Here is a 27137-nt window from a genome sequence, read left to right on the forward strand (position 1 = left end):
ATAGTGCCGGGTGCTCTCAGGAGCCTTGAACCAGGTTTCAGTTACAGCACAGACATCGATGTTCTCCATACTGAGAAGGGCCTCGAGTCGTGCATTTTGAGATTTAGACTTCTGGCATTGAGCAGCATTACCCTCAATTTCTTCCCATTTTTGTTTTCTAGGGTGGTAGGTTTAGAATTTGAGCCTTGCCTAAAAAGGCACTATGGGGGTGGCAAGAGCCTTAGCCAATATCCGGAATCCCAGGGTGACAGGTGCAAGCCGTCCCTCATGGCAGCGTGGCTTGTCAAGCATGTCATCCCAGGCAGACAGACACTGGATCCCCTTTGAATGACACCAGACATTAAGCCAATTGTTAAAGCTGATCATCTTGTCTCTATATTGTGGCATCATTCTTGGTGAAGGAAGGATACTGCTCAGGGTTAGGGTCATACCTGCCTGGGCTACATAATCAGAGAGCTCCTCTATGTCTCTTTTCATGCAGTCCAGGGAGGTACGTCTCAGGTCGCTCACACCAGCATGGACAATGACTGTGTCATATTTGTACTTGCTGTGGAGTGACCCGAGTGCTTGTGTTATGTGGCGGATTCTAGCCCGATAGGCAGCTTACTGTGACCCTCTCCTTGTTCAGCCTGGTGAGTGGGACGTCAGTGTGTCTGACTATGGAGTCACCTATGACAAGTATGTTTGGTGTTGTATTTGGCCTTAAGGGCTGTGACTGCTTTGCACACTGCTTTTGTGGTTTATGTGTTGCTTGTGGGGTGTCTTGAGGTAGCAGTTGTTTGGGTGTCTGCTTTGGAGGCCTCTGCTGTTTAGGTAAATTTTACTCAGAGCCTCCGAGTATGTCTTTGTGTGTTTATGTGTTTGATTCAGTGGAGTGGTAGCATTATGTGAGGCTGGTTTTGTGGTGTGTGTAGTTGCCTTCTCCTCCTGTCTGGTCTTGCCAGTCCTGAGTTGAGAGAGCTCAGCCTCCAGTTTGGCTAAATAGCTGCATCTCTGCAAGTATTTGTGTTATGTGGGAGGAGGAGAGGGTTTTCTGTGTACATGAGGCAGTTATAACATTGCCTCAAGATTCCCAGATTCACCAGCTGGACCGGAGAGGAGATTGACAACTGACCTTTGGACATGCTAGAATAATATTGGGAAATCCTTAATTGAAAACAAGGGCCAGTGGGGAGTGAGGGTGTAGTGCTTTTAATTTTTAGTGCTGACTTATATAATTGCTTTAGTGAGCAAGTGCCAGGTAACTTGAGTGCAATGTGATACAAGTAACTAAATGCAAAAACGACAAACAGTAACTTTCTTTCATGTGAGGCAGAGCACCTCGCTGGCCTTGTTCAAGAGGAATCTTGACCAATGGATGGGAGATCGCAGATATACCCCAGGGATTACTTCAGTGTCACTGCTTGACAGAGGCACAGCAAAATAATAGGCATAGTTTTCTTCAAACTAAAGGGGTGGCGAAAGCCACATAACTATGGGCTAGGCTTATAAATGCCCTTGGGCAGATAGCCTAGTATGAACCTATGAACAATGGGTCGTTGGATAATCTGCATGGCTTGTCACTCAGCCTTATTTTGCATGCAACGTCACATGGGTTTGCCCTGTCAATCACATCGGTCACACCCATTCCTGCACGAAAATCATGGTGGGGTAATGCTCTAATACAAAGCCTTTTGCTGCAACCAGCAAAAGTTTTTTTTCTCTTAAGTGCGGTGATACTTCAGAGAAGGTCAGGATTATGGTTAAGGTGTTTACTTCACAAACCCTAAGAACAGGATTTGATTCTTACCTTTGTGCAAGTAATTTGGCTAGGTTTAAAGGCCCGCAAAGGCAGACAGCCTAGTTCAAACCTATAAACTTACAAAGAGGAGGTATTGTATTTACTTTGGGCAATCCCATTCTCCTTCGCTTGCAAATATTCTTGACTATTTGTCCAGTACAAGGTAGTGTAAGATAATAGGGCTCTGGGGGATTTCAATAAAGCAAAATACTGAACGAGTTCAGCAGTATATCAAGAAATGAGGTCGGCTAGTAGTTATTCCTCATGTAGTAAGATAAAAGCATAGCTACTGTATAGTAAGAAAGAGGCAGAATTATCAAACCTAGAACATACACCGCTTTGTGAGGCACTATGATTTCATATCTCACTAAGCTCAGCAGTACTTACTAAATTAAACTTGCATGTTAGATATCTAAGACTAACTTCGCGGAGGTAATCTTTTCAAAGGCATTTTGATCAAAAACATCCATCTGTTAAATAAGTTATGTCTAAACAGCAATTTATGGCACAAAAGCTACTAAGACCACTTCCATATAAGCAAAGCTGCAAAAAGGACCAGAAGGTTATACAAATACGTCTTACAGTTCATAAATTGAATTATTTTAATTCCAACCTTCAAAAATCATGCAAATTCCTTACCTCACACCTTGACTACCCTGAGATTTCTGACATAGATGAATGCGAATTTCTCGCAGATTCTTTGATAAGTTTGACCCAATACTCCTCAACACGGTCGCCGCCATGCTGCCTGCAACCCCGTAACCTGCAGAAAGCCACGCCTCCTCCTGTATGACACTAAAGACTAAAATGCTCTCACTCTGAGAGTAAAACTAACATCAATGTAGATTTACTAGTAATGTGTGTGTACAAGAATAAGATAACAGGGCAAACTGTAAACAGTGTAAATTAATAATAAAATAATTTCCCAAAGAGTAACTGTTTAACGTACTTAATGATAAAAGCGCATTACGCGTACACATTTGTTTACAAAATTCTGCTACACCATTTTAGCTGTAATCCAATAACAACATTCCACTTGAGTGATAGCTACTATGCTCATGTAACACAGAATGTTGCTATGTTCTAGCCAATCGTGTAGCACTTCCCGTGTGCTTCATCTGTACTATACCTATACCGGAAACGGATACGCAATTGGCCTGTGTTGGCAGTGGTTATGTTTAAGTTATGCAAACTTTTCAGTAAAAATATTGAAATTCAAAAAGAAGAGTTATGCCTGAAAAAGATCGTAAGTATTAATGGTGTTTGGACTGTGACACTGTGTTAGGATGAGCTGCTGCTTTTGGAGACTCCGGCATTAATTTTATCTCCGTAGTAGAGGGTCTGTTGTCAGTCTGTTTTTTATTTATGTGTGTATGTATTTAAAGTTCTTTGTTGTGTATAATAGTTCATTAGATTGTGTTTTAGAGGCTGGTAGACATCGTGTTCCGGGTTTCAGTGTTGCTTATGATGAGCGGTTGGGCATTTGTATATCGCATATTTACAGTGAAGATGTGGAAGAAAGGTTCCTTATACAATAAGTATGAGTGTGTTTAAATTAATCATGGGTGTAATAGATTCATTGTCATGCAGCTACAGCAAGTATGATCACCAGTTATTGGTAGTATGTATAGGTTGAATAATTACATATGTAAACTGAATGTCGTTACTCATTCCTTCACTGACTCCCCGAATATTCTGTCGTGGTTTAGAATATGCTGGGTTTTTTCATAGTTTATTACTAGGAATTTGATCGATTGCAAATCTCACTACATTCTATCCATTTTTGTAATGGATATTGGAGCCAGTTAACCTTCCACGTGTCTACATGCTTTGAATAGGATTTTGGAGCTACTTTCCTTTATTTTAAGTAGGGCGTCTTAACTAAACTGACAAGTTGTTGGAACATAAGGGGGACAAAGGAGCGTAATTGTTTAAGGAAAACACGTATCCCTTCAACAGGTTCTATGTATGTTTTAGTGAAGGTTTATGCTTGCGTGGTTGTTCATGTTACAGGTTTTGCAAAGGTATAGCAGGTTCAGGAAGTACTCTTTTTTTTTTACATGAAGTCTTGCTGACTAGTTAAAGCTCACCCTGTAGGAGTCTATATGAGGGGGAAAGAGAGAGTGCTAGCTTTAAGATTTTATCATAGTTCATGGTCCTGGGGCTGTTGACTTTCTTCGTAAGGAAACATTAGAGTTTTCAAGTTTATTCACGTATTTAACAGTTGTATGCCAAAGAGAGCATAATATTTTATTGTAGGCATAATTGGAGAGGAGTGGTGAGAACTTCCTTATATCTAGGCAATATTCTTTTTTCCTCAAAAAATGTATTTGCAATTAAAATAACATTTACATAATATTTTTAAATTATATACAATATTTACAGTAGCCTGACTTTCAATTATGTACATTGTATGTTATTAAGTATGCAATTAACAGATCAGTTTTCAGAGATACAATATTGATTATTGCAGTGTGTCCAACAAAGATATAACTTTCTTCCAAGGATTATTTTCCAATGGCCTGGGATGGATTCATAGTTCTTTGTTTTTATTTCCATTGATGCAGTTGTCTTTAATAAAGTGTAGAATTCTTCCAAGGTCAGTGGTGTATTTGAGTTCCACCTTCTGGTTATGCATTTCCTAGATATAGCAAGTATTGTCCATAACAAATACATATTTGTAGGCACATAGATCTAAAACTTTGGTTTGACCTTTTAACCCCATTTACCATCACTAAGAACTTTCCTCACAAAATATATAGCTCACAAAATATATAGGGAAACAATAACCTCCTGGGAACAAAATGGATTCTTATGCTGGTTTCAATGTGTAAATTAAATGTTTTAGATATACATATGATAAAAACTGCTTACAATATTCCAACACAGGACTGGTTAACCTTTACAAAGCATTCTAATGTACACACAAGATTTATGCGGATTAATTAATAATTCCTCATTTAAAGATATTCCAAATCTAATAAGTTTTCTGTATGAATTTATATATAATAGTTGCGAAAAGAAAAATTCCATTTCAAATCTATATAAAGAGGTAATAACATATAAAACAATTCCCAAACCATCATACTGGCAGTTTTTCACAAAAGGTCAGTCATTGCAGTTAGCAGAAGAAATTAAAACTAACATCTTACTATCCATTAATTACACCTCTAACACACACTACTGGAAAATATTTAACTGGAAATACTTACATAGAGCATTTTTAACACCAGATAGAATTAAAAAGATCAGTTCTACTACAAATGTTTTTTGCTGGAGGTGTGAAAAGTCAAATAAAGCAGACTGGATTCATATTTTTTACGAGTGTAATAAAGTTAAATCATATTTGAATGGAATCAATCATTTTTTACAAGCTTTATTTAATGAATCCTTCACCTTAACTAAAGCATTGATTATACTAAATATAAAGAAGATATACTTTTGATAATCAGCTGGCCTAGGTAAAAGGCTTTTGTAACAGCAGTAGATATAAAGCTGAAAGAAGAAAAGTAGATATATCATTGCCTGAGTAGCAGTCATTGTCTATGAAAGTGCCTAGGCCCCTAACAGCCCTGTCAGTTTGAAGGAGGGCTGTTATTGCAGGTGCATGGGTGCACATGTTTTCCATTGCATAAGGCACTATACTTTTTAGCGTTTTGCTTTACAACACTGTTTTGACACATTGATTCGTATGTGTTAAGCCTTCTTGAAGGATATGTGAGTACACCAGAAAGTTGATGATAGCGCCAAGTTTGCAGCCATCTGTAGAAGTTGTCAACCAACTACCTTTGGCATGAGCAATTAACATCAGAGAATTAAATACCAAATAGGAGCAGCCTTTTATAGGAGAGTGTGTCCCCAGTCATAATTGATTTTGTTCTGTATTTGAGCCAGTTTGCTGTCCATTGGGTTAATTAATGGTTTATATTTATAGTAAACTCTCAGTTAACTGGCACCCTTGGGGATAGGTAGATGCCAGATAACTGTAGTTTCTGGTTGCTTGAGAGTTACTATTAAAAACAGGCCTGACTAATACTGTACCCTATACTATTTGTTTGGTTTCACTTGTTCTCGGGTTGTGGGGAGAGGGAATTTATTCCTGTTTTCCTTTTTAAAACTCTAAAAATGTAAAGTATGTTTCTGCGAGGGGAAAACAGAAACTGCAACACATGAAAATTGTACTGTATCTCTTTGATAATTTTTGCCGGTTGCATGAGTTCCGGTTAACTGAGAGTTTACGGTAACTTAATTAGTCTGTAATATCCAAGCATGTAAATGTAACAAAGGCCTTGGCCAGGTCAAGGGAAGTTGTTTGTACTGATTTTCCCCCTCCTCTTGTACTTCAGGTCCACCCTCCCCCCGAGAAGTCTTTTAGGCTAAATAGGCAGGTTATTAATTTCACATACCCAAATTGGTTTAAGCCAAAATATTGTAAGCTACCCTGTGAGTTCCATAGTGATGCTTTCCTTTACATTACAGTTAAGATTGGTGAGGATTATTGGTATGTCTTTGCCTAGGTCAGTGGAGAGGTCATCCTTGTGAATGGGGGTGATAAGAGCTGCTCTCCAGGCATCTGTTCCAGAACCACTTGAGAGGCTCAGGTTGAACAGATTCAAAAGCAAGTCAGTGTGACAGTGCTCCATACTTACAAAGAAGCAGGCTGGCACATTATCAGAATGCTTAGAGGTAGTGTTTTATCTTTTTGAGTGGTTTTTGGCCTTGGTCTATGGTGATCCTTTGTTTGTGTGTGTATGTTAGGGGGCGGTGGCAGGGTTGAGACAAGTGAAAAGTTTGGACTTAGGCTGTGGTGATCCTTGGGGTGGATGGGTGCAGACATGGTGGTGATGTGGGGGGCTGGGGGTGGCTGGGTTGGGACAAATGAGAAGTTTCAGCTAAACCTATAAATTAATAGGTAGCATTATCAACTTTGCTCTGTCCTCAGGGGCTTGGTACATGTTATTGTTAGGTATAAGTTCTGGGATCTATGACATTTTGTCGAATGGTTATTCATCAAATAATCGTTCGAACACCTATATATAGCCGCTCTTCATTGAACAGCAAATTTTAAGCAGGGCGAACAAGCAGTTAGCCAACCGAGTGACTGCAAAAAAAATAAATAAATTTAAAACCTGCCAATGTGGAGGCTACAGGCCCCCAGTGTTGGGGGTTGTGCCCCTCACATCCCCTAACTAAGTATACCAACTCTGAGATCAGACTACAGTGGGGAAGAGGACTAATTCTATACAGTGGCCAACCGCTGGTTTACCCTAGTTAAAATTCGCCATTCGATGAAGAGCAGCTTCGCTAAATAGGTGTTCAATGAATGGTTATTTGCTGAATAGCCATTCAACAAAATGATATAGACCCTAAGTTCAGTGAAGTGCTGGGTATTCTTCCTGATGTTTCTTACATAGTTGAAAAAAGTGATATGGTTATCCTTGACAGAGATTAACAGCTGGTGCAAAGGAAGTGGGCTCATGCTAAACATGAAAAAATGTAGTGTAGCATTTTGGTAAACTCAGCATTTTCATATCATCCCAGATAGGTGAGACATCCCTTCATTCAGTTATAGGAGGTTACCAGGCTAATGGCCATAGAGCCTTTTTAAGTCTAGTTATTCATGGCCCAATTTTCCCAATTATCAGTGCTCACTGGCTAGAATGGCTTTGGTATATGCCTGTGCCTTAGGGCATCTATAACCTGCCCCTGTCCATAAGGACCACAGGAGACAAACCAAGGATGAATTTGCAATTTCCCATCCATTGGTCCAAATTGTTTGAATAGGCTTAGGGAAGAACTCTGTTTCACTTGAATGGAGAGTCTGTCCCAGAGAAGGGGTAATCTGTTTGACACATACCTGTCCCTTCAGCTTGTTTTATTTATGCTGCAGATGAGGTTTAGATCCTTAGACTGGGTAACCCTAAGTGCTGTTTATTTTGCAAATCTGTAGTAGATCCATCAGGACTGGATCAAAGAATGCCTTGTAGGCATAAACCGATTACAGGGGCAAGGCTTTAAGGCAGTTTGCAGAGGGCATATTATTTACACACTGTATTCTAATAGTGAGGAACTTTTTTTGGCCACTCCAGCTATTGCAGATGCCTGGTCAGGTACATTCTTTTTTTTTAAAACAAGTTTGTTGTTTTTAACATACAAAATAAATATCATAACAATCTTATACAAGCAATTAAAATGTAAATAGTTATAACATTTAATAAAACCATCAAAATATTTACAGAGACATCCACTACAAATCAAATCAATTGATTAAACTGTAATGTCTTACTAATGAAACTAAGATTTTTTTTAACAGGTTTTGTAAAGTATCCCATATAATATAGTAAGACGTTTTTCTAGTAGTTCTTGACTTTATTGTCATTAATTCCATATGACACACTTCAGTCATAACATTTTTAAATTCATTAAATGAAGGAGGAGTACCTGAAATCCAATTTCTGGTAATTATTTTTCTAGCCACTGCTAGAATAGAGCATAATAAGGGAAGTTTAACTTTTTTAACACTTTTAGGAACAGGAGTGTTAAATAATATAAGTGATTTAGAGACAATGAAATTATCTGTGAAAAGAGCCTGCAAAAAATCATTGATTAACATCCAATATTCCTTCAATTTTATACAGTCATAAAACATATGTGCCCAATCAGCATTTATTTCTACATTGCATCTCTTACATAAGTTGTCTTTATTATTTATTTTATTCATCATTAAAGGTGTATAGAAAGAGCTATGTAAAAATTTCCAATTAAAAAGTCTCCAATTAATGGAAGAAGTAGTTTTATAAGCAGATTCCAATATATATTGTTTATCTTGTTGTTTTGGTGATTCACCATTAATGGAAATGAAATAATTCCATTAAGTATCTGAACTGTAATGAGTTTCTTCTCTAATAATTTTATGTATGTGTGAGAGCTTACCTTTATCAGAAACCCTATGTTGTAAATTTAATATCAAGTAATCAATCAGAATTGGGACAGATTCTTTAACTGTTAAAGACATTAAATCAAGTGTATTAATAAGATGTTGTCTAAAAGTCTGAATTTCTAACCAACATGTTTCTCTCAAAAATCAAATTCTTAATTTAAGAAGTCTAAATTTTTTACTTTATTGTCAGACAGCAACTGATACCAATACTTTAAATCATTCTCTGTGACTAAAAGAATTCTTTCAGAGGTGGTTGATAAAAGAATACCTTGTGTATACATTATAGGGAATAGGATAAAATTCCATTCCTTATACTTAGGATGCATAAATATAAAATTACGATATCTAATAATAATAATATTTAATGGGTAACTAGCTATATATTTTGGTGTAATAGATGAAGTACAAAATTCTTTTAGTAACCATAACATGGGGTTATTTACAATAGTATTTTTATGTATTAAAGAGATTTTCATGAAGTGAATGCTAATTAGTTCCCAATAATCTTTCCATTTTGCAACATATGACTGACCTATTAAAAAAGTAATAACTTTTGGAAATGAAATGCCCCCTTGAGACCAGCTATTAGTATGTTTCTTTAATGCAATCCTAGGTCTATTAGATGCCCATAATAAATTTAACATTAGTGAATTCAATTTCTTAATAATTATTTTTGTAGGTGGGAGTATTATTGATTGTATTAAGTATAATATCATTTTAATAATTGTGAGTCTCTCTTCCATGGTAAAAAACATATTGTTCCAGCTATTGAAAAGATTTTGTATATTATGAAGACAGTTACTATAATTATTATGTATAATAGATTTAATATCTTTAGTTAATATTATACCTAAGTAAGTTATCTGACCTGAGTTGGGTATATATTTGTGAAAATCATTAGTGAGGACATTTTTTCGTGTGTATATTGGTAATATTTTAGTTTTTTCTTCATTAAATATCAAACCAGAGATATTTTTAAAATCTGTCATTTTATCAAATAATGACTGCATAGAAGAGTTAGTTCCTGCTGACGTAACATCTGCAAAAAGTTGAATTTTAGATATTGTATTTTCATCTATATCAAATCCTTCTATATCAGTGCTGTTTCTAATCAAATTAGCCCAAGGCTCCATTATTAAAGTAAATAATAGTGGAGAGAGTGGACACCCTTGTTTTGTACCTTTTAATATGGGTATTTTTTGTGAGACATATGTTCCTATCTTAATGTAAGCCAATGCTCCTTTATATAGATGTTCAATTAGATTCACAAATGCATCAGAGAAATTTGTACACTTCAATAAGATAAACAAGTAGTCCCAACTTACTGAGTCAAATGCTGAACTTATATCAAGACTAATAAGTGTTAAGTCTTTCTTTTTCCTGTTTGCATAATCAATTAATGTTAAAGTTCTCCTTATATTATCAAAAGTATTTCTATTTATAATCAAGCCTGTCTGATCTATATCTATTATACCTGGAATGAATACTCATAAACATTTTATAGTCAACATTAAGTAATGAAATATGTCTATATGAAGTGCATCTGGTTGGGTCTTTATTGGGTTTTAAAATTGGTGAAATAAATGTGTATTGCCAGGATGGGGGAGTTGTTAACTCATTTTGAGCTAAAATGAAAACCCTATGTATTAATGAGTAAGTACTTTTAGGAAGAATTTTATAAATCTCTGGTATAATACCATCATTACCTGGTGCTTTTTTTGATTTAAGTTTGTTTATTTGTGTAATAACCTCTGTATATGAAATATTTTTATCTATTAGTTTAGTCTGTTGTTTATTAATTTTTTTGTTAATGTTTGTAGTTATAAATTTCTTTATTTTATCTTTAGAATCCATGTTAATGTTATTGTGATTAATTTTATGAAAGTGATTTCTAAATTCATCTAATATTTCTGGTAAACTAGAAACATTCTTCTTTTTCCCTGGAGAGAAAATTTCTTTGATATGATTTTGTTTATTCAGCCTTTTTGTTTTATTTTTAAGTCTATGTAAGTATTTGGGACTTATTGAGTAAGACAAAAACTTATATTTCTCTGTTATTTTGACTTTATGGGTTAAAATTTCTTTGTATTTCTCATTTAATTTATTTATTTCCTCAATGACTTTTTTTGTCCATAATATTTTCTTTATTATTATGTTTATATGAGTCTAATTTGCTTTGAATATCTAGTGAATTATGATCTGATATATGACATGAAATGATTTCGTCTGTTACCGTTTGGTTAGAAATAAAGACTCTATCTATTCTTGAATAAGTTTTATATCTGTTAGAAAAAAAAGTGTATGGTAATGATTTAGAATCTATCTGATTATTAATATCATTCAAATGATATAAATTAATAAAATCCTTTAAATGTTTTGCATTAGATGTAATTTTCCTTTTTCCTATAGTAGTAGTATCTTTTTCATGTAGGATACAATTAAAGTCACCTGCTAAAATAATATCTCCTATAGAAAATGATATAATCTTATTGAGATGGTGTTTCACTGTATTAATGCCAATTCCTGGTATCCAATATACATTGATTAATGTATATACTTTCCCATTAATCTGTATTGTAACCATACAAAACATTCCTTTATCATCTTTATAAGACTTAATAGTTTTAGGTGTGGGCATATTTTTGTTCCATAAGATAGCCACTCCTCTTTTTTTCTGTGTGTGTTCTGAGCTAACCAAGACTGTATATTTATTAGTGGCTAATTTGTCTATATCCTTTTTCAGGAGATGTGTTTCTTGAAGGAATATTAAGTTGGCTCTATGCAAATTAATATATCTCATTAAACTTGCCCTTTTACATGGGTTATTCAATCCATTAATGTTTAAAGAAATTCCTTTTAGAGATACCATTTAACTTTTATAAACATATAAAACATATAATCAGAATAACAATTAGCAAAATAAGTATTATTATGTCTCCTCCTTTAGGTGTTCCATTAATTATAGCTGTATTTAATGAAAATCTTATGGAATTTTGTGTAAGTTTCACTTTTATTTGTAGTGACAATGAGTTTATAAAATGTGATGTGGATGTCAAAACTATATACATACAACAATAATCAGGTGAAAATAATGTTTGGATTAAACATTGCACCCAGCCTGGAGTTGAAAACTCCAACTTCGAGTAGCAAATACCACTCAAGTTATCCCCCTATCCTAAGCAGCAGTACTTCAGCTGCCACCAAATTAATTCGATACTATTATTAACTAAAGTTAACCTCATTTAACTTGATTATCTATTATAACAAAGCTAAACAATTTATATAACAGCTTCATATAAACATATAAAAACATTTAGAAACAACTAATATTGCTATGTACATCTATTCTGTATAATACACTCATAATCAAAATAGCATTCTAACAATCTTGATAATGAGAGCAAAGAAGAGAGAGAGAAAAAAAAAAGGAATATCCATATGGTAGTTTAATAAAAGTTTGTAAGAATAAGTTCTTATTATATGTTTATGTTCATTTGAATTCAATAACCTATATTATCTTAGGCTATTATGGTTCAGACATTACTTATATTAGGGTATTCCCACTTTCTGCCATAGTAATACAGTTAAAAGCTTTTAAAACTTTAAATTACTTGCACCAAAAGCTTCCTTCTCATATTTATTATTGCCAATTAAATGAAATATTTATTCTCATGCATAAGTTAAAAGAACATACTGCACAGCAATGTTGATTCCTAGTTATACACAAATCATTGTGATGAAAGCCATCTGTATTTTATATATCTGAACTGCAGCTTTAAAATATGTCACATGACAATTTCTTCTGAAATATAATCATAATGATACATGTACTTGTCTGTTAGTCAAGGCAAATGATTTATAACATTACATATGTTTAAATCATAAGCATTTATATACATTAAAGTGCTGCAGTCATATAAGCTTTCAAAAACAAGTGTACATGTGTTTTACCTTCTATGCCTTCTAAAATATCTCATTTGTTTACTATGGCATATTAAGTCATTTAAAATCATTATAACTTTTATATTTTATAAATTACATCTTAAATAAGTAAGTTATTATAAAGAAAAACTCACATTTAGGTGTCATAAAGTTCGTTTTTCATCATAAAGTCACATTTACAGCAGTTCTACTTCCTGAAACAGTTTACTTCTTGAATCTACGATGTGTCAGTGTGAAATCAGGGGTCAAAGTTCAAAATGGCTGCTTTCAGCTTCTCTGCGTGTATTCTGAGTGTTGAAGCTTTTAAAACGACTCGAGGACACTATTCACGAGGAAACCCACATCCCAGATTGTCTCCCATAACATTCTGGCGGGAATTTTAGTAAAAGCAAGTGACTGACATTCATTTTGTAATACAAATGAATCTAAACAGTGCAAAACCTTCTCGAAGCATTTTACAAGTCATTACAGTCTCTATGACAGTGAAACCAAGCCTACAGTTGTTTAACATAAACACAACTTATTTTTATATGCCCCATTTCATTTTCTCATACAAATCTTATTACATACACATATCAGTATTATCAGAAGCATATAACTTTATAGATAAGAGAGAGAGAGAGAAAAAAAAGGGACCTACAAAGAGTATCTACAAATATATATTACTTGCTGTTTGTTTTAATAAAGTAGAACATGAGACGTATTACTTTCAACTACTTTAGTTCTAGTTAACTGCAATTATATCATGACATATTATTTGAAATCATGTATTAAGTAATTAAGTCATGGTATAATATTTAGCAACAGTATTTAAACAGCATAAATCATTTTAAAGAACTAATAAATTATTTTTCCCCTTATTTCATATTTTTCATCAAACCTCTCTCCCTGCCCTCCCCCACCCCTCACTAAATGTATAGTTTAAAGAGAATGCCATTATTTAAAACAAGAAGAGAAAGGAAATGTATCAAATTACTAACCTTAGGTCTCTTTATCACAAAGAGAAACAAGTTGATTCATAGCAGGTTATTTGTTCCTCAGAAAGTTTGATTATTTATAAAACAAAATCAATTCTTTGCACACAAAAAAGTAACTTTGAATAAATACTTAAGATATTTGTGGCTTTCTTGAAAATGTAGTAACTGTAATTAAAGAGTTCAAAGAAATATAGAACATGTCATTTGTTTTTTAGTCTTTTTTGCTTCTCTGAAGTCTTCCAAGAAGTTCCTGTTGCCATCCTCTTTAGCGAAGGACTTGCCCATTCCATATCTTCTATTTTATCTAATATTTTATTTTTTTTAATATACAGCAAAGCAGAGTCCAAGTCTTCAAAAATTCTAGGGCCATCTGGTAAAAAGATTTTTAGTTTGGAGGGAAATAAAAGATGAGTTTTGAACTGTGCTTTCTTAAGCTCTCTTATTAATGGCAAAAAAACTTTTCTTTTTGTTATTACCAAGGAAGAATAGTCATTGTCAAAATGCACAGTTGCCTCATTAATTTTTATAGGTGCTTTAGCCCATGCAGATTTTAATACCATCTCCTTGTCATAAGATGATAAAAATCTTACAATAACTGATCTAGGATACTTTTTATTTGTATTAGAATTAGATAAAGACCTATGGGCTCTTTCAATACCAAAAGAAAATGCTTCTGACAGATCTAAAGTTTTGGGAAGCCAAGTATTTAAAAAGGAAGTAATGTTGTTACCTTCTATATTTTCTGGCAGTCCAAAAATCCTTATATTATTGCGTCTGGATCTGTTTTCCAGGTCATCTAGTTTGGATTGAAGGTGTGTGTTCTGTTTCAATAAAAATTCAATGTTAATTTCTTCTTCCTGAATTCTGTTGTCCATATCATTAAGAGTCTCTTCTATACCTGTAATCTGAGCTTTCTGATGCTGTAAGTCTTGATGTAACAAATCCATTTGTTTTGTGTTTTTTTTTCTATAAAGTTATCAATTTTAACATCCAGTCTGTCCATTTTAGTTGTTAGTTGCTGAATAGTTGATAGTAAAGACTGAAGCTCTTTCTTGATGCTGGAATCCTGACTGTTAGCCTTACTGGAACTCATTCTGAACAGAGGTGATGAAAGAGAAATTTCCAAGAAGATTTCTGACAGGAAAATTATTTACATTTTCTTTCTTTTTTAGATATTATTCAAGATACTGATATTCCAAATGTTTTTAGAAAGAAAATTTTAAAGTAATTATTTATTTTATTATTATTTATTTATTTTACATTTGTTGACCGGGATGGTCCGACTGGATACATGTCCATTTTCAGCGGAGGCCCGGGGAGAAAAGCTCCACATTAACAGTAGGAAAAATACATATTAAAGAAAAACAATTTATTCTCTTTGGTAGTTTAAACAAAAAGATAAAAATACTATAAAGTATATAAAAATAGACTACCCTAGTGAGGGAAAAAAGAAAAAAAGAACAGACACAGGATACAACATGCTTTTTTCTCTTTCTAGTCTGACCATGAAGGAAAAAAAAACTTAAAACTTATGACCAGAATTCAAGGGGAGGGGGGGATAGAAGGGGAAGAAAGAGAGAGTGGTCATCTGGGATTTAAAGGTTAGACTTGAGAAGGAAGAGCTCACTAATTAAGGGAGAGTTAATCTGGACTTGCACATTGGCAGAGCCAATGTGATTTGAGATGGTGAATTAGTCTTTTTTTGAATAGGTTTAGGGAGGAAATGATGGTGAGACTGGGGGGGAGGGAGTTCCATTTTTTTCCAATGGCATTGGCAAACAGTGCATCACCCCCTGCGTTATTGGACTTGATAGTTTGAGCAAGTAGCTTATTTGAGGAGCGTAAACTATTGAGATTATTGTACTGTTTAATTAACTTTATCAGTGCAGGAGTTTTGTCAGGTTGTTTCAGAATTTTAAAAGCCAGAATTAGTTGGCTTTGCTGGAGAAGGTTAGGGAATTCGATCCAACCCAAGTTTTGTAGGTTGGTACAGTGATGAGTTCTATAAGGCATCCCGGTTACAAATCTGGCAATATGATTGTAACAGGATGATAGTTTATTAAGGTCAGTTATATTAAGATTCGTAAGAATGGGGGAGGCATATAGGAGGGTAGAAAGATGAGAGCTGGCAGTGGCCATTTTTGCACATGGAGTCAAGAAGGATTTTAAGCGATAAAGTGACCCGATTTTCTTAACAGTTTTAATAGTCTGATTGATATGTATTTCAAATCGTTTATTATCAATGGAAACCCCTAATAGTTTAGTATAGGAATCCGGGGAGATAGTAGTTCCATTTTTGGAATGTATAGTAAATGTTGTGGGTATGGACTTTTGTGCAGGGTGGAAGAGAACCAATTTGGTTTTCTTTGGATTTAGAATCAGTTGCCGTCCCAATAGCCAAGTCTCAACTGCAGGATTGTGTTTTAGTTAATAGGTTGGTAAGAGATGGATCCGAACAGACTAATGTCGAGTCGTCTGCATATTGAATACAGATGGCGTCTGGGATGGCTTTGTAGAGGTCATTTATAAAGATTGAAAAGAGAAGAGGTCCCAGTATGGAACCTTGGGGAACTCCTATGGTGTTGGGTAGGAGGCTAGAAAGCTTATGCTGCCAGAGTACCGCTTGTTGCCTATCCGAGAGATAGGCATGAAACCAGGCCAGAGATTGGTTATCTAAGTAGAGATTTTTTAGGGTGTTATGAAGTAGTTGGTGGTTCACCATATCAAAGGCCTTTGATAGGTCCAGAAAGAGAGCTGATGATATTCTTTTCTCATTCCTGTTATGGTTAATAGAGTCAGTAAAAGAGAGAAGGGCAGTGGTAGTACTATGATGGGGTCTGAAGCCATGTTGTGAACTGGTTAGCAGGTTGTTCTGGGTAAGATAGTAGATTAGTTGTTTGTGTATGCACTTTTCCATAATTTTGGCTATTGGAGACAGTATAGCTATGGGCCTATAATTTGATAGTTCCGTAGATGAGCTACCTTTATGGAGTGGTATCACATGGGATATTTTCCAGATTGAGGGGATTGTAGATTCAGCTATGGTGCGATTGATGAGTATCGAGATGGGGTAGGCTATGACGTCAGCAGCCTTTTGTAAGTATTCTGCTGGGAGAAGGTCAGCAGAGAGAGTAGTTGGTTTTAGTTTCTTCAGTAAGGATCGAATGTAGTCAGTTGAGACAGTTTGAAATTTTAAAGGTGGGTTTGGACATTAGGATGTTATCTATATTAGGGATGTTGGCAGCTGGTAACTGGTTAGCTAGGGATTGTATAGTGTTAGTAAAAAAGGTGTTAAAGGAATTGGCTACTTCTTCTGGTATTTTATCACATAGCGTTTCTGGAGTGGGAGTTGATGATTTGCCTGGACGGAGTAGATTATTTAAACCGGCCCAGAATTTTTGAGGGTTATTTTGGTGTTTTTTTTGTAGTTGGCAATAATAACTTTTTTTGTCAAGTGTTATGGCCTTTTTGGTCTCATTGCGTTGCTGTTGGAATTTAATGCGGTCAAGGGGTGACTTGGTTGCTCGCCATTTATCCCAGGTTTTGTCTCTAACTTTGATTAGGCATTTTGTGTCTTTTGTCAGCCAGGGTGCTATTTGTGTTTTGGTTCTGATTAATCTTTTTGGGGCATGAGACTCTAGTATGGCTAGAAATGTACTATTAAATTCTGAAACTGCCTCCTCTAAGGGGAGATACTTAAGGGATGCCCATTTGTAGGCTTTGAGTTCTATCAGAAACTTTGTATGGTCAAAGTGTTTCCTATTTCTAACCAATCTATACATGGGTGGTTTAGAGGATATTTCCTTGTTTTTCCTTGTTATTTCCTGTCAGTGTAGTTATGTTGGTGGAGCTGAAGAAATCTGCTGCTATCTTGTGTTCATCCTTGGCCACGCCCCCTGGTCAGGTACATTCTGAAGGGTTCATTGTACTCAGTTATTGGTCTAATGAGGGCTGAGTGCAGTGGGACTTTGATCTCCTTGGATCTAGATGCAGTTGTGCTGCATTGAAGGATTTTCTCACTACCATGGATACATGGTGATCAAAGTTCAGGTTACTACTGGGCCTACTCTTAGGGGAGCATTTGTCAATGTTGTAATTTACAGGGGTAATAGTCTTTCCAAAAGGTGTAATTACGCAATGCAATTTTTTTTGCTTTTGTGGATCAAGTTTTAGGACCTGATTCTGGCACCAGTATTTGCTTGTGTCAGACCCTCCTGGAGGCTGTCTGCATCCATTTCGCAGTCGTCAGCAAATTTTGTAGGCCAAAGGCCATATACATTTGCCTTGACTTCAGAGAAGTATATTCCAAACAGGAGAGGTCACAGTACTGAGCACTGTGGGACGCCACTAGTAATAGGCCTCTTGGTGGAAGTGGATTTCCCCCATCCTAACTTCATGTGCCCTATCTGTGAGCCATTTGGCTGTCAATCGAGTGACATAAGGATTTATGCCTAAATTTGTGTTTGTATACAGTACTCAAGGGACATATTGTGTCATATGCCTTTGCCAGGTCAAGGTGGGCAATATATACCCTTTTTTGTCCTTGTTCAGGGCTCTAGTGATCTTCTTGAAGAAGTCCACCAAGTTTAGTCAGCATAACTTTTTCTTGACAAAACTGCTCTGGGATGGGTATCTGTTCCACAGTGATTCTTGGCCTTGCACATATGACTAGTCAAACTTATGGATTTGTATTTCCCTGTGTCTGTTGATGGTCCACTTTTGTGTAGAGGAATGACTAATAAGGTATTCCATTCCCTAGGAGTGAAGCCTGTTGGAGTGTGTGGTTGAGTGGAGGTTCTTGTGGGCCTTACAGGTCATGGTTAAAGCTCTTTAGGCATCATCCTGAGATGTTATGACCCACTGATGCAGTGTTTACAGCTTTACAGAGTATAGTGAGGACTTGTTCTTTAGTGTTAGTTGAGGGAGAAATGGTAGTGTGTATATCCGTGTGTGTGTGTGGGGGGGGGGGTCTGTGGGTGAAATTGGAGCTAAATTTATTGTCCAGCAAATTTGCTATAATCCACAGTTCGGTACAGGACATTCTATTTACTTTTAGTTCAGCACACTGTTGGGTGCCCTTTTAAGGTTGAATACATAACTGAAAAATGGCTTATTCTTAGCCTGGGAGGGAGTTTGTACCTCGAAGTTGGCTGTGGTGGTCTTAATTATCCCCTTAAGTTGCTTGTTTTTTTTTTTTTTTTTTTCTAAACAAGAAACATCTTTTTTGAATGATCATTTATGACAGGCAATCATACATTTATGTAAATGAAAACAAACTATATTGACATGTTTTCAGTTGCAAACAATCTACTTTGCATATAATCTTCTATATAGTCATAGCTCATTGAATTCCTGCTTTCGCTTAAAGTTCATTCCTTCTGCAAAGTATTATCCTATGTTTATTCTTCCCACAATTCCCATTTTTATATGTAATTTGCTCTTAACCTTTTCTAAAGGTCCTACTTCCAGTTCTTTTATCTCTTTTATTATATTCACTACTTTTAGTGCGGTTGATTTAGACTTTAATTTCCATTTTCTAGTAATTGCTTTTTGGGCAGCTACCAGAATTAAATTCTGCATGGCTTTACTATGTCTATACAATTCTAACACTGTATCACAGCTCAAAGAAAATCATTTCCTTAGTTACACCAATTTGTTCACCCAGTATTTTTAGTCTGCAGGGAGTTTAGGCAAGAGCTTCCAGTCTCTTAGTTTTTGTATTACCTTTTGTATAGTCTTTTTCCACATGTCCTCAGCTGCCATAAGAGTCCTTTTAAACCATACTTCTGAATACTTCATTTTATCACGTCCCCATAAATATGGGTATTGCTGAACCAATTCGCGTGTGGGTACATAGTTTACAGCTATAGCCTTTGTTTCTTTTTCATTAATTTTATATACCAAAAAAAAAAACTGAACGGTTTCAGAATGTTCCACAACAGTGAGATGTCCATTTCTGGCTTTATCAGGTACAAAATAATCTGCAAATAAAGCCAACTTTTCATAAATACCATACCAATTATATCCTTGAATTTCCAAATTCCTTATTTTCTTTGACAGTGGTTCTACATATAATGTGAATGACAAAGGGGAAAGAGGAGATCCCTGCCTGGTTCCCCTATTCACACACAACTTGTAAAAGAGGCTCCCCCCACTTGAATTTTTTTTTTTTTTTTTTGCCTCTGATCCCCCGTTTATCCCCCATATTAACGTTATTATTGTAACAGGGCATGCAACTGCTTCCATTGCCTTACTCATAAAATCCCAGCTTATCCTGTTGAATGCTTTCTCGACTTCAAGACCCATCAGCAATATCTGTATTTTCTTACTTTATGCTTCCCTCTGGATCATCCTTGATTAATTAATGTTGTCAAATGTTTGCCTTGATTGATTAATGTTGTCAAATGTTTGCCTCCTCTCAACAAAACCACATTGATCCTTATGTACCAATTTGCCATTCTTTTAACCATCAATGACGTAAGCACTTTATAATCAGTTTAAAATTGAAATGGGCTGACATGAAGTTGGGTCTTATGGGTCTTTATCATCTTTAGCTATTGCAGCCACCAGTTTTTTCCAGGATGTTAGCGTTTCCCCTCTTTTTAAAATACTGTTAAATAAAACCTTCCAGACCTTTATCACTTTTTTTCCTCTCCTGGCTTTCAAGATTCCACCAGAATACCATCTGTTCCCAGAGGCTTTCCTGCAGATTGGTTATACATCACCATTTGTGGCTCATCTCCTTCTGTCTTAAATGTTAATTGTTGAGCCTCATCTACCGCTAACTGTGGCATATTTAAGTGTTCTATAAATATTTCCATTTGTGCTTTTTCTTTTTCCTCAGTGCTCTGCTTTTATACAAATTTTCATAGAATTTCTGAAATATTTTGCCTTCCTTTGCCGCATCTCTGGTTATTTTTCTTGTTATAGGCTCCCTAAGTATGGCAAAAAACATTTCTACTTTTTGTTGTCTTAAGTCATTGTGCTCTGGAGTTTTATTATATAAAAAAAAAAAAAAAAAAAAAAAACAGTTGCTTAACAGCAGTCTTTCTAAATTTGTGGATATTATCAAGGTACTCCCCTATTTATAGGTTCATAGGTTCATAGATTAGTACTAGGCTAACTGCCCTTGCGAGCCATTTTAAGCCTAGTCAATTATCCCCTGTGAGATTCAAACCCTGTACCTTGTGTTTATAAGGCAAACACCTTAACCATTAGGTCACCCTCCCAACCCTTTTTTCTTTAGTTCTGTAATTGCGCCTCTTCTTGTTCTGTAAGGTTCCCCTTATTTTGTAATACTTTAACCTTTATCAGCCCCTCTAAATAATTCTTATTGCTTCTTAACGGATCTCCTTTTCTTTTATTTCTACCCTATTTTTAAACTTCACTTTTGTTTTATCCCACTCACTCGCTATAACTTGTGGAGCGTTTTCTGTCTTCCCCAGATAACTTCCAAATAGTTTCCACTACCCCTTCCTTAAATTCCTCTCTTTTTCAAAAGGTAGGTAGATAAGCACCAGTGGTGCTTTTTATGTTAGCAGTTATTGGTACATGATCTGAAACAGTTGTTGGATGTGAGTTAAAGTTCTCAAATAAATGCATATGTTGTTGGGAAATGTAATTTCTGTGTAGTGTAGCCCAGATATTGTACCTTGGGAAATACTATGTAAATTCTCTTCGAGTTCCTCCTACTGAATTCAAGTCTTCCATACCAAATATTTTCATAAATTTGTTCAGAAATGCTCCCCAGGTACAGCTTCATTGTTGCAAGTCAAATTCCAGTCCCCACCTATAAGTAATATTTCCTGTTGAAGGTGGAATATTTCTCCCCAACTTTTTTTAAGTTACATAATAGCAGTTTTAGATGGAATGTAAGTATATGCCATCACAATCCTCATCCCTTGCCAGTAGCCGAATATAAGTATATGCCATCACAATCCTCATCCCTTGCCAGTAGTCCCTTTCTACCATAAATCTGTCGTCATTATCTTATTTCCTCCTCTATCAATATTGAAACTCCTGTAACAATTATCTGTAAGTACCGTTTTCCTTTTTCCCTGATATTCTGCTGAATATCAAACCTGAAATCTTTATCAAATTCACATTTAATTTGGTTCCAAATGTGTTTCCTGTAGCATTGCTGTTTGAACTCTGCATTTCTGAATATAATTAAATATTATTTCATTTTTGAATGGAAAAATCTTGGTGAGTGGATGGGAAATAAGAAATGCACCCCAGAGATCACTTCTGTGGCTCTGCTCGACAGGGGCACATGAAATTATCTTTCTTTGGTGGCGTAAGCCAGGGAACCTTGTTGGCTAGGCTTACTTAGGCCCTTGGGCCAGTAGCCTAGCACCTACCTATAAATGCACATGAGGCCATTCACATTGCAAGATAATATGGAAAGTGTCACCATTATGTTAAGAAGCCATCATTCCCACCTGTTATATAAAACAACTTTTTAAAATATCTATTTCCAGCTTTTGTGATATGCACCGACTAATGTTTGGCAAGTTGATCCTTTATACATTTTATTTTCTTATCAACAGTGGAACCTGTGTCACATTTTACAATACTTTTTGTTTGAATGAAAACCCTCAAACAAAAAAAACCTAACACACCCACAAAACCTGTTAACTTAATACAAACACACAAAACTATGTACATCTTCATATGAAGTTTAACCATCCTAATAGGAATGATTGTACCAAATAAACCGCTTCAAACGCAAGCCTTAATTAACTTAAAAGTTGAGGTTAGCCATGCTAAGATGCATGTTGTTACCTGTGCTTCTGCCTACACTAATTTGTGTCAGTTCTTTTTTATCTTTATCCTCCTCCCAGATGTGAAACACAACTTGCATGCTTTTAGAAAACATTAACTTTTAGCTTTGAAGAAGTAGGGCTTTTTATTGCCTTATAAATCAGCTTGTTTCCAAAAAGTAAGAGAGAAAATGTAGTCCTTAGCTGAAGGCGTCTAAAGACAAGCTGAAACATTTATTGCTAAAGGAAAGTGTTTTCTTGTGTACATGCTTATGATTAAAACATATCGTTAGGTTAAGCCAAGGGTCTTAATCCAGACATTCACCACGTAAGAGAAAACCTATCATTTTTACTTCTATTATAATCTATGTACTTTTGTACACCATCCATCACCTCAACAACCCAAGATTACATACAGTCTATTAACTGAAATATGCTTTTTTTATCCTTGTTTAACTTTTTGCATTGTAATGCCCACATTTATTAATACTAAAAAAGAAGAAAGAAAAAAAGGCATATGGTTACATTAGTATCTTTATCACAAACAGGAACAAGTAGAATTTAAACAAATTACAGTACAATATAAGGTTCTCCCGTTCGATTCTCGGCTGGAGTGTCTTCTATGTGGAGTCTGCATGTCCTCCCTGTGGTCGAGTGGCATTTGAAAGACATGCATAGAATGGGTGTGCCTTCATTGAAGGTTGGGCATTGAGATGGCACCTCGGCACTGTAAAAATCTACTGCCAGTCATTAGCGGACCGGAGTTCCGCTGTGGCGACCCCTAACTGGGAAAAGCCAAAAGAAGAAGGAACAAGTAAACATACTTTACTATAATCCATGCAATTTATATTGTGAAGTTTCATAGAAATAGTGTTAAGAACAAAAATTGTTTTACTTAGAGTTAAATTTTTGCTTCCTCTTCCTGTCTTGTTGTTGTCCTTCCAGACATTAATGACATGAGTTGAGGCACATACCTTTTATTTCCCAACAAGTTTAACAAGTCAATAGAACTTCACTCTTTCCACTTTTTCTTGTATAGCCATATTTCAAAAATGTGATTGATGCTTTGCAGTCTCACATTTATTCACAAATTTCCTTATTGTTGGTCATGTTCTTGTTCATCTCAGTCTTCCATCTCTGGACTTCAGTTCAATTCCAAGGTACTCCTGATTCTTCTAGTCAACTCCTGTGCTTTTCTGTGTTTCTCAAGCATTTTGCTTTGGAAAAGGTTTCACTGGCAAAGCATCTGCATGTGCTTTATTATCAGAAGGATGAGAACTAGACTCCCCTTCTACTTGATGGCTCATTTTTTGTTGGACATAATTTTGTATTTCTTCCTTAGCCTGTTCTGCATCAAAAATGGCTGATTCTCCAAGAAGAAAAAAAATTCTAAAGACAGCTTGATACAGCACCTCGAATCTCACACCTGCCTCTCAACGTTTCCTGATTGCAGGAGTAAATCTGTTTCTCTCTTGTCTGGTATACAGTGAGTAATCCTTTTCTACAAACACTCTACTGTCTCCAACTTTTAATACATTGTCCTTTTGCCACAGTTTTGCCAGGATCAACTCTACCTGCTGGTAGGTTTGTATCTTTACTTATAAAGGTCTTGACTACTTTCTCATGGCCAGGTTTGGAGCATACACTCGGTGTGACCTTTCAGTTAATAGTTCCTGCTGTGAAATACCAGTGCAGTTGCTTTATCTGTGCCTTCATAAAATTAATAGTCTATTTCTTCTAGTTTTGCTGGTATAGCAGAAAATTTCAGATTTTTCCCTGGTATGCTCTGTCCTGTAACTCTCCTACTATTTTTTAAACATCTCTTCTTCAGCAGTGTTGTATTCAACCAGCCTTTTCTTATTTTTGACCTCTGATTTTTGGAGTTTTATCAGCTCATCTGAATATCTGTTTAAAGCTTCTTCCATTTTGACCAGCCTTTTGTTATCTGAGTTGATGTACTCCTTCAGTGTTTACACTTATTTTACTCAGCTCTGAGCACATTTGGCTTATTTTTTTTTCTTCTAGATTACTAGAAGTCGTGACTTGCACCAAAGCTGGAGCTTGAACTGCTTTTGCTGAAAAGCTGCAGGATTCTTCCCAGTCAGTGTTTTCTCTTCACCTTTCCTGGTTGCTTTTCTTTTAGGCTATGTTGGTTTCTTCTTTGCTTGCATCCAAGCAGTGTACTAGCTAATAAATGAATTTACTAAAAGTGACAGTTTCTAGCCCTTATCCTTTTTTTCACACTGGGAGAGCTGAAGTTCAGCTTTTGTTTAATCACTCCTTGTTCTTTGTGGTGTTCCACTGCCATCATTTCCACTTCTCCAGGGTAATTCTTCACACTAGAGCTGTTGTGACCATTATTCATGTTGAACCCCATCTGCTATGTTTCTGCCCACTTAGCCAGTGTTTTCTTAAAGTTCCCCATCCTTAGCTGATACACACACATCCTGTGCAATCCCTGCTAGCCCTTTCCCTTATATTAACAATGTACCTTGCAGTGCAAGTCTCTTGTCCTATTTTCATCCATGCCACAGTCCACTGCCTCAACACTGCGGTGATGCTTGTGTGGAGCATAGCCATGGCCGTCTTGATGTCCACAAGAATGGTGTGTACTGAAGCACGCTCAGTCAGCTGTTGTTCTGTATTCCATTAACAAGTTGGATCAGCTGAACCAGATCCTTTGTTCAGGCTGTCAACTCATGCCGACTGCTGTTCAGGAGACTCTTCTCCAAGAAACCAGACAGCATACTCCTAAGTGTTTTTTTTTTTTTTTTTTTTTTTTTTAAACATAACTTTCCCTGCCACTGCTGTTTGACTAAGCAGGTCTGTTGTTTCATGTGTTTATCTTATTTCCCACCCTCTTGCAAGGGATGCTGTCTTCCAATCCTGAGATACTCTTGGCTGGTCAGTAACTTGTTGAAGTCCTCTATGAAGGGTACTTTCAGCATGTTCGCTAGGTTTCTGAGAGCCTGAACAAGGCAGCCCACCATAAGTCTGTGCCTTTTTTGCCCCAGGGCAGCCAGTTTCTTCTGGCCTCCTCCTCCTCCTCCTGTCTTCTGATGTTTATGCACTGTTGGCCACACACTGCTCTTTTTTGCCTTCTGTATTGGCATCCATCCTTCAAATTAGATGTTAAATCAAGGTTCCTTCTGACTGAGTTCATGGTAGCTTAAATAGCATGGAGTATTTTACATAGACTTTTCTAAAGTGTAGGGGCTGCTTTTATTTTTTCAAATTGTACAGTCTCATAATGTCCGCACTTCAACCACAGCCGTATTTCTTATTTCCAACACTGTTTCTTCATTGTAGGTTTTTATACAATAACTCTTCATAACAAATCTTGCTGTGTCCTTCCTTTCAGAAGACAGAGATATAATAGTCAGAAGGTTTTTGATTCCTTTCCTGCATGATGTTTTTCAAATTCTTGCTCAGTTTAGCCAGGTGTACTCTTCTCTCCCCTCTCCCTTTCTGTACTATACCTAAAAAGCCTTTGTTTCCCTTCTTGATGCCTTCACCCAGTTCCCGTTCAGTAAGAATATTTACTTAGTTATGCTTGATTCCTTGTTCTTACATAATCTCCTTCCCCATTCCTTGCAGTCCAGTATCGTATTCCATGACTTTAACTCTGCAGGCCTTTTGCTCTTTTTAGACTTCTTCAGTCCCTGACTCGTTCACAGTCCCTGACTCGTTCACTCCCTTGATTTGCCTCCATTCCCTAAACCTGTTTGACTCTGTCACCCATTATTACATAATCTACTCCTCTAAAACCTTGCCACATAGTCTTTGCCTGTAGTTTCTTCTTGCCACATAGTCTTTGTCTGTAGTTTCTTGCCATCTCCTCTTGCTCAGAGTCTTCACTAATAGTGACTTTATCTGGATATATCTGACGCATACAGTGCTTTATCTTTGCTTTTCTATTATTTAGTATAGTTCACACCAGAATGCTGTAATATAGGATTGTGGTATTCAGTCTAGTAGGATTATACCCCACAGATCTTCTTTGTACCATACTCTTTCTTCCTGGCCTATTTACCAAGCCATGGTGTTCCTTGATTCCCCACACACAAATTGCCTAAAACTTACAGCCTGCCACCTGCCTTACAAGCTGCAGCAAGCTTTACTAAAGATTGGTTTTGTAGTGCATATAAATAAGCCTTGGTGGTGCTGGCATCCCCTCCGTGTGTGTGTGTGTGTGTGTGTGTGTGTGTAATACATATACATGTACACACACACACACATATATATATATACATACATATATATACATATATATATATATATATATATATATATATATACATGCATGCATACATATACACACACAGTCATAGCTCTAAAACTCTTGGGTTAAGAAATCTGGAAAAAGCTTGAACTAAAGGGAAAGGGCCCAAAATAAGGGCAGATTTTAAATATTCCCATTTGTAAACTTTTGCTAGAATGACCAGTTTTACATTGGTATGCATTTTCTTAAGGATAAAAAGTCTGAAACTCAGATTTATATCATTATTTAGTGTCTCTAATCCTCTTGCCAGAAAGCCACAAATTTAACAAGGAACATACCAAAGGTATGAGACAACAATCTGGACATTCTGTGAAAATCTACACCCAATGAAAACTGGATAGCTGAGTTTGGTCTTGTTTGCTATGTAAGCACCTCACTTGCGTGAGTTTGATCTTGTCTGCGCATCTCACACTGCTGAGCAGTGGTGGTCAACATTGGCGGTTATAAACGCAAA

At 36.0% G+C, this 27137-nt stretch overlaps 2 protein-coding genes across 3 annotated transcripts in view; one reads left to right on the top strand and one right to left on the bottom strand.

Moving 5' to 3' along the window:
- The window catches only part of NDUFA2 (NADH:ubiquinone oxidoreductase subunit A2), a 112091-nt gene extending 109293 nt beyond the window's left edge, over nucleotides 1-2798 (bottom strand). For both annotated transcript variants that reach the window (XM_044069025.1, XM_044069024.1), the window contains exon 1: nucleotides 2420-2798. In XM_044069025.1, the coding sequence (XP_043924960.1) occupies nucleotides 2420-2523 (104 nt within the window). In that variant the 5' untranslated portion in view covers nucleotides 2524-2798. The remainder of the gene's footprint in view (nucleotides 1-2419) is intronic.
- A 95-nt stretch (nucleotides 2799-2893) lies between these two features.
- IK (IK cytokine) overlaps nucleotides 2894-27137 on the top strand; it is a 776265-nt gene continuing 752021 nt past the window's right edge. Inside the window, exon 1 of the mRNA XM_044069023.1 lies at nucleotides 2894-3026. Coding sequence (XP_043924958.1) covers nucleotides 3011-3026 — 16 coding nt within the window. The 5' untranslated portion in view covers nucleotides 2894-3010. The remainder of the gene's footprint in view (nucleotides 3027-27137) is intronic.

Source organism: Protopterus annectens, chromosome 4.part0, assembly GCF_019279795.1.
Source record: "Protopterus annectens isolate FY-2018-M chromosome 4.part0, PAN1.0, whole genome shotgun sequence".
In the NCBI taxonomy this organism is placed as follows: Eukaryota; Metazoa; Chordata; order Ceratodontiformes; family Protopteridae; genus Protopterus; species Protopterus annectens.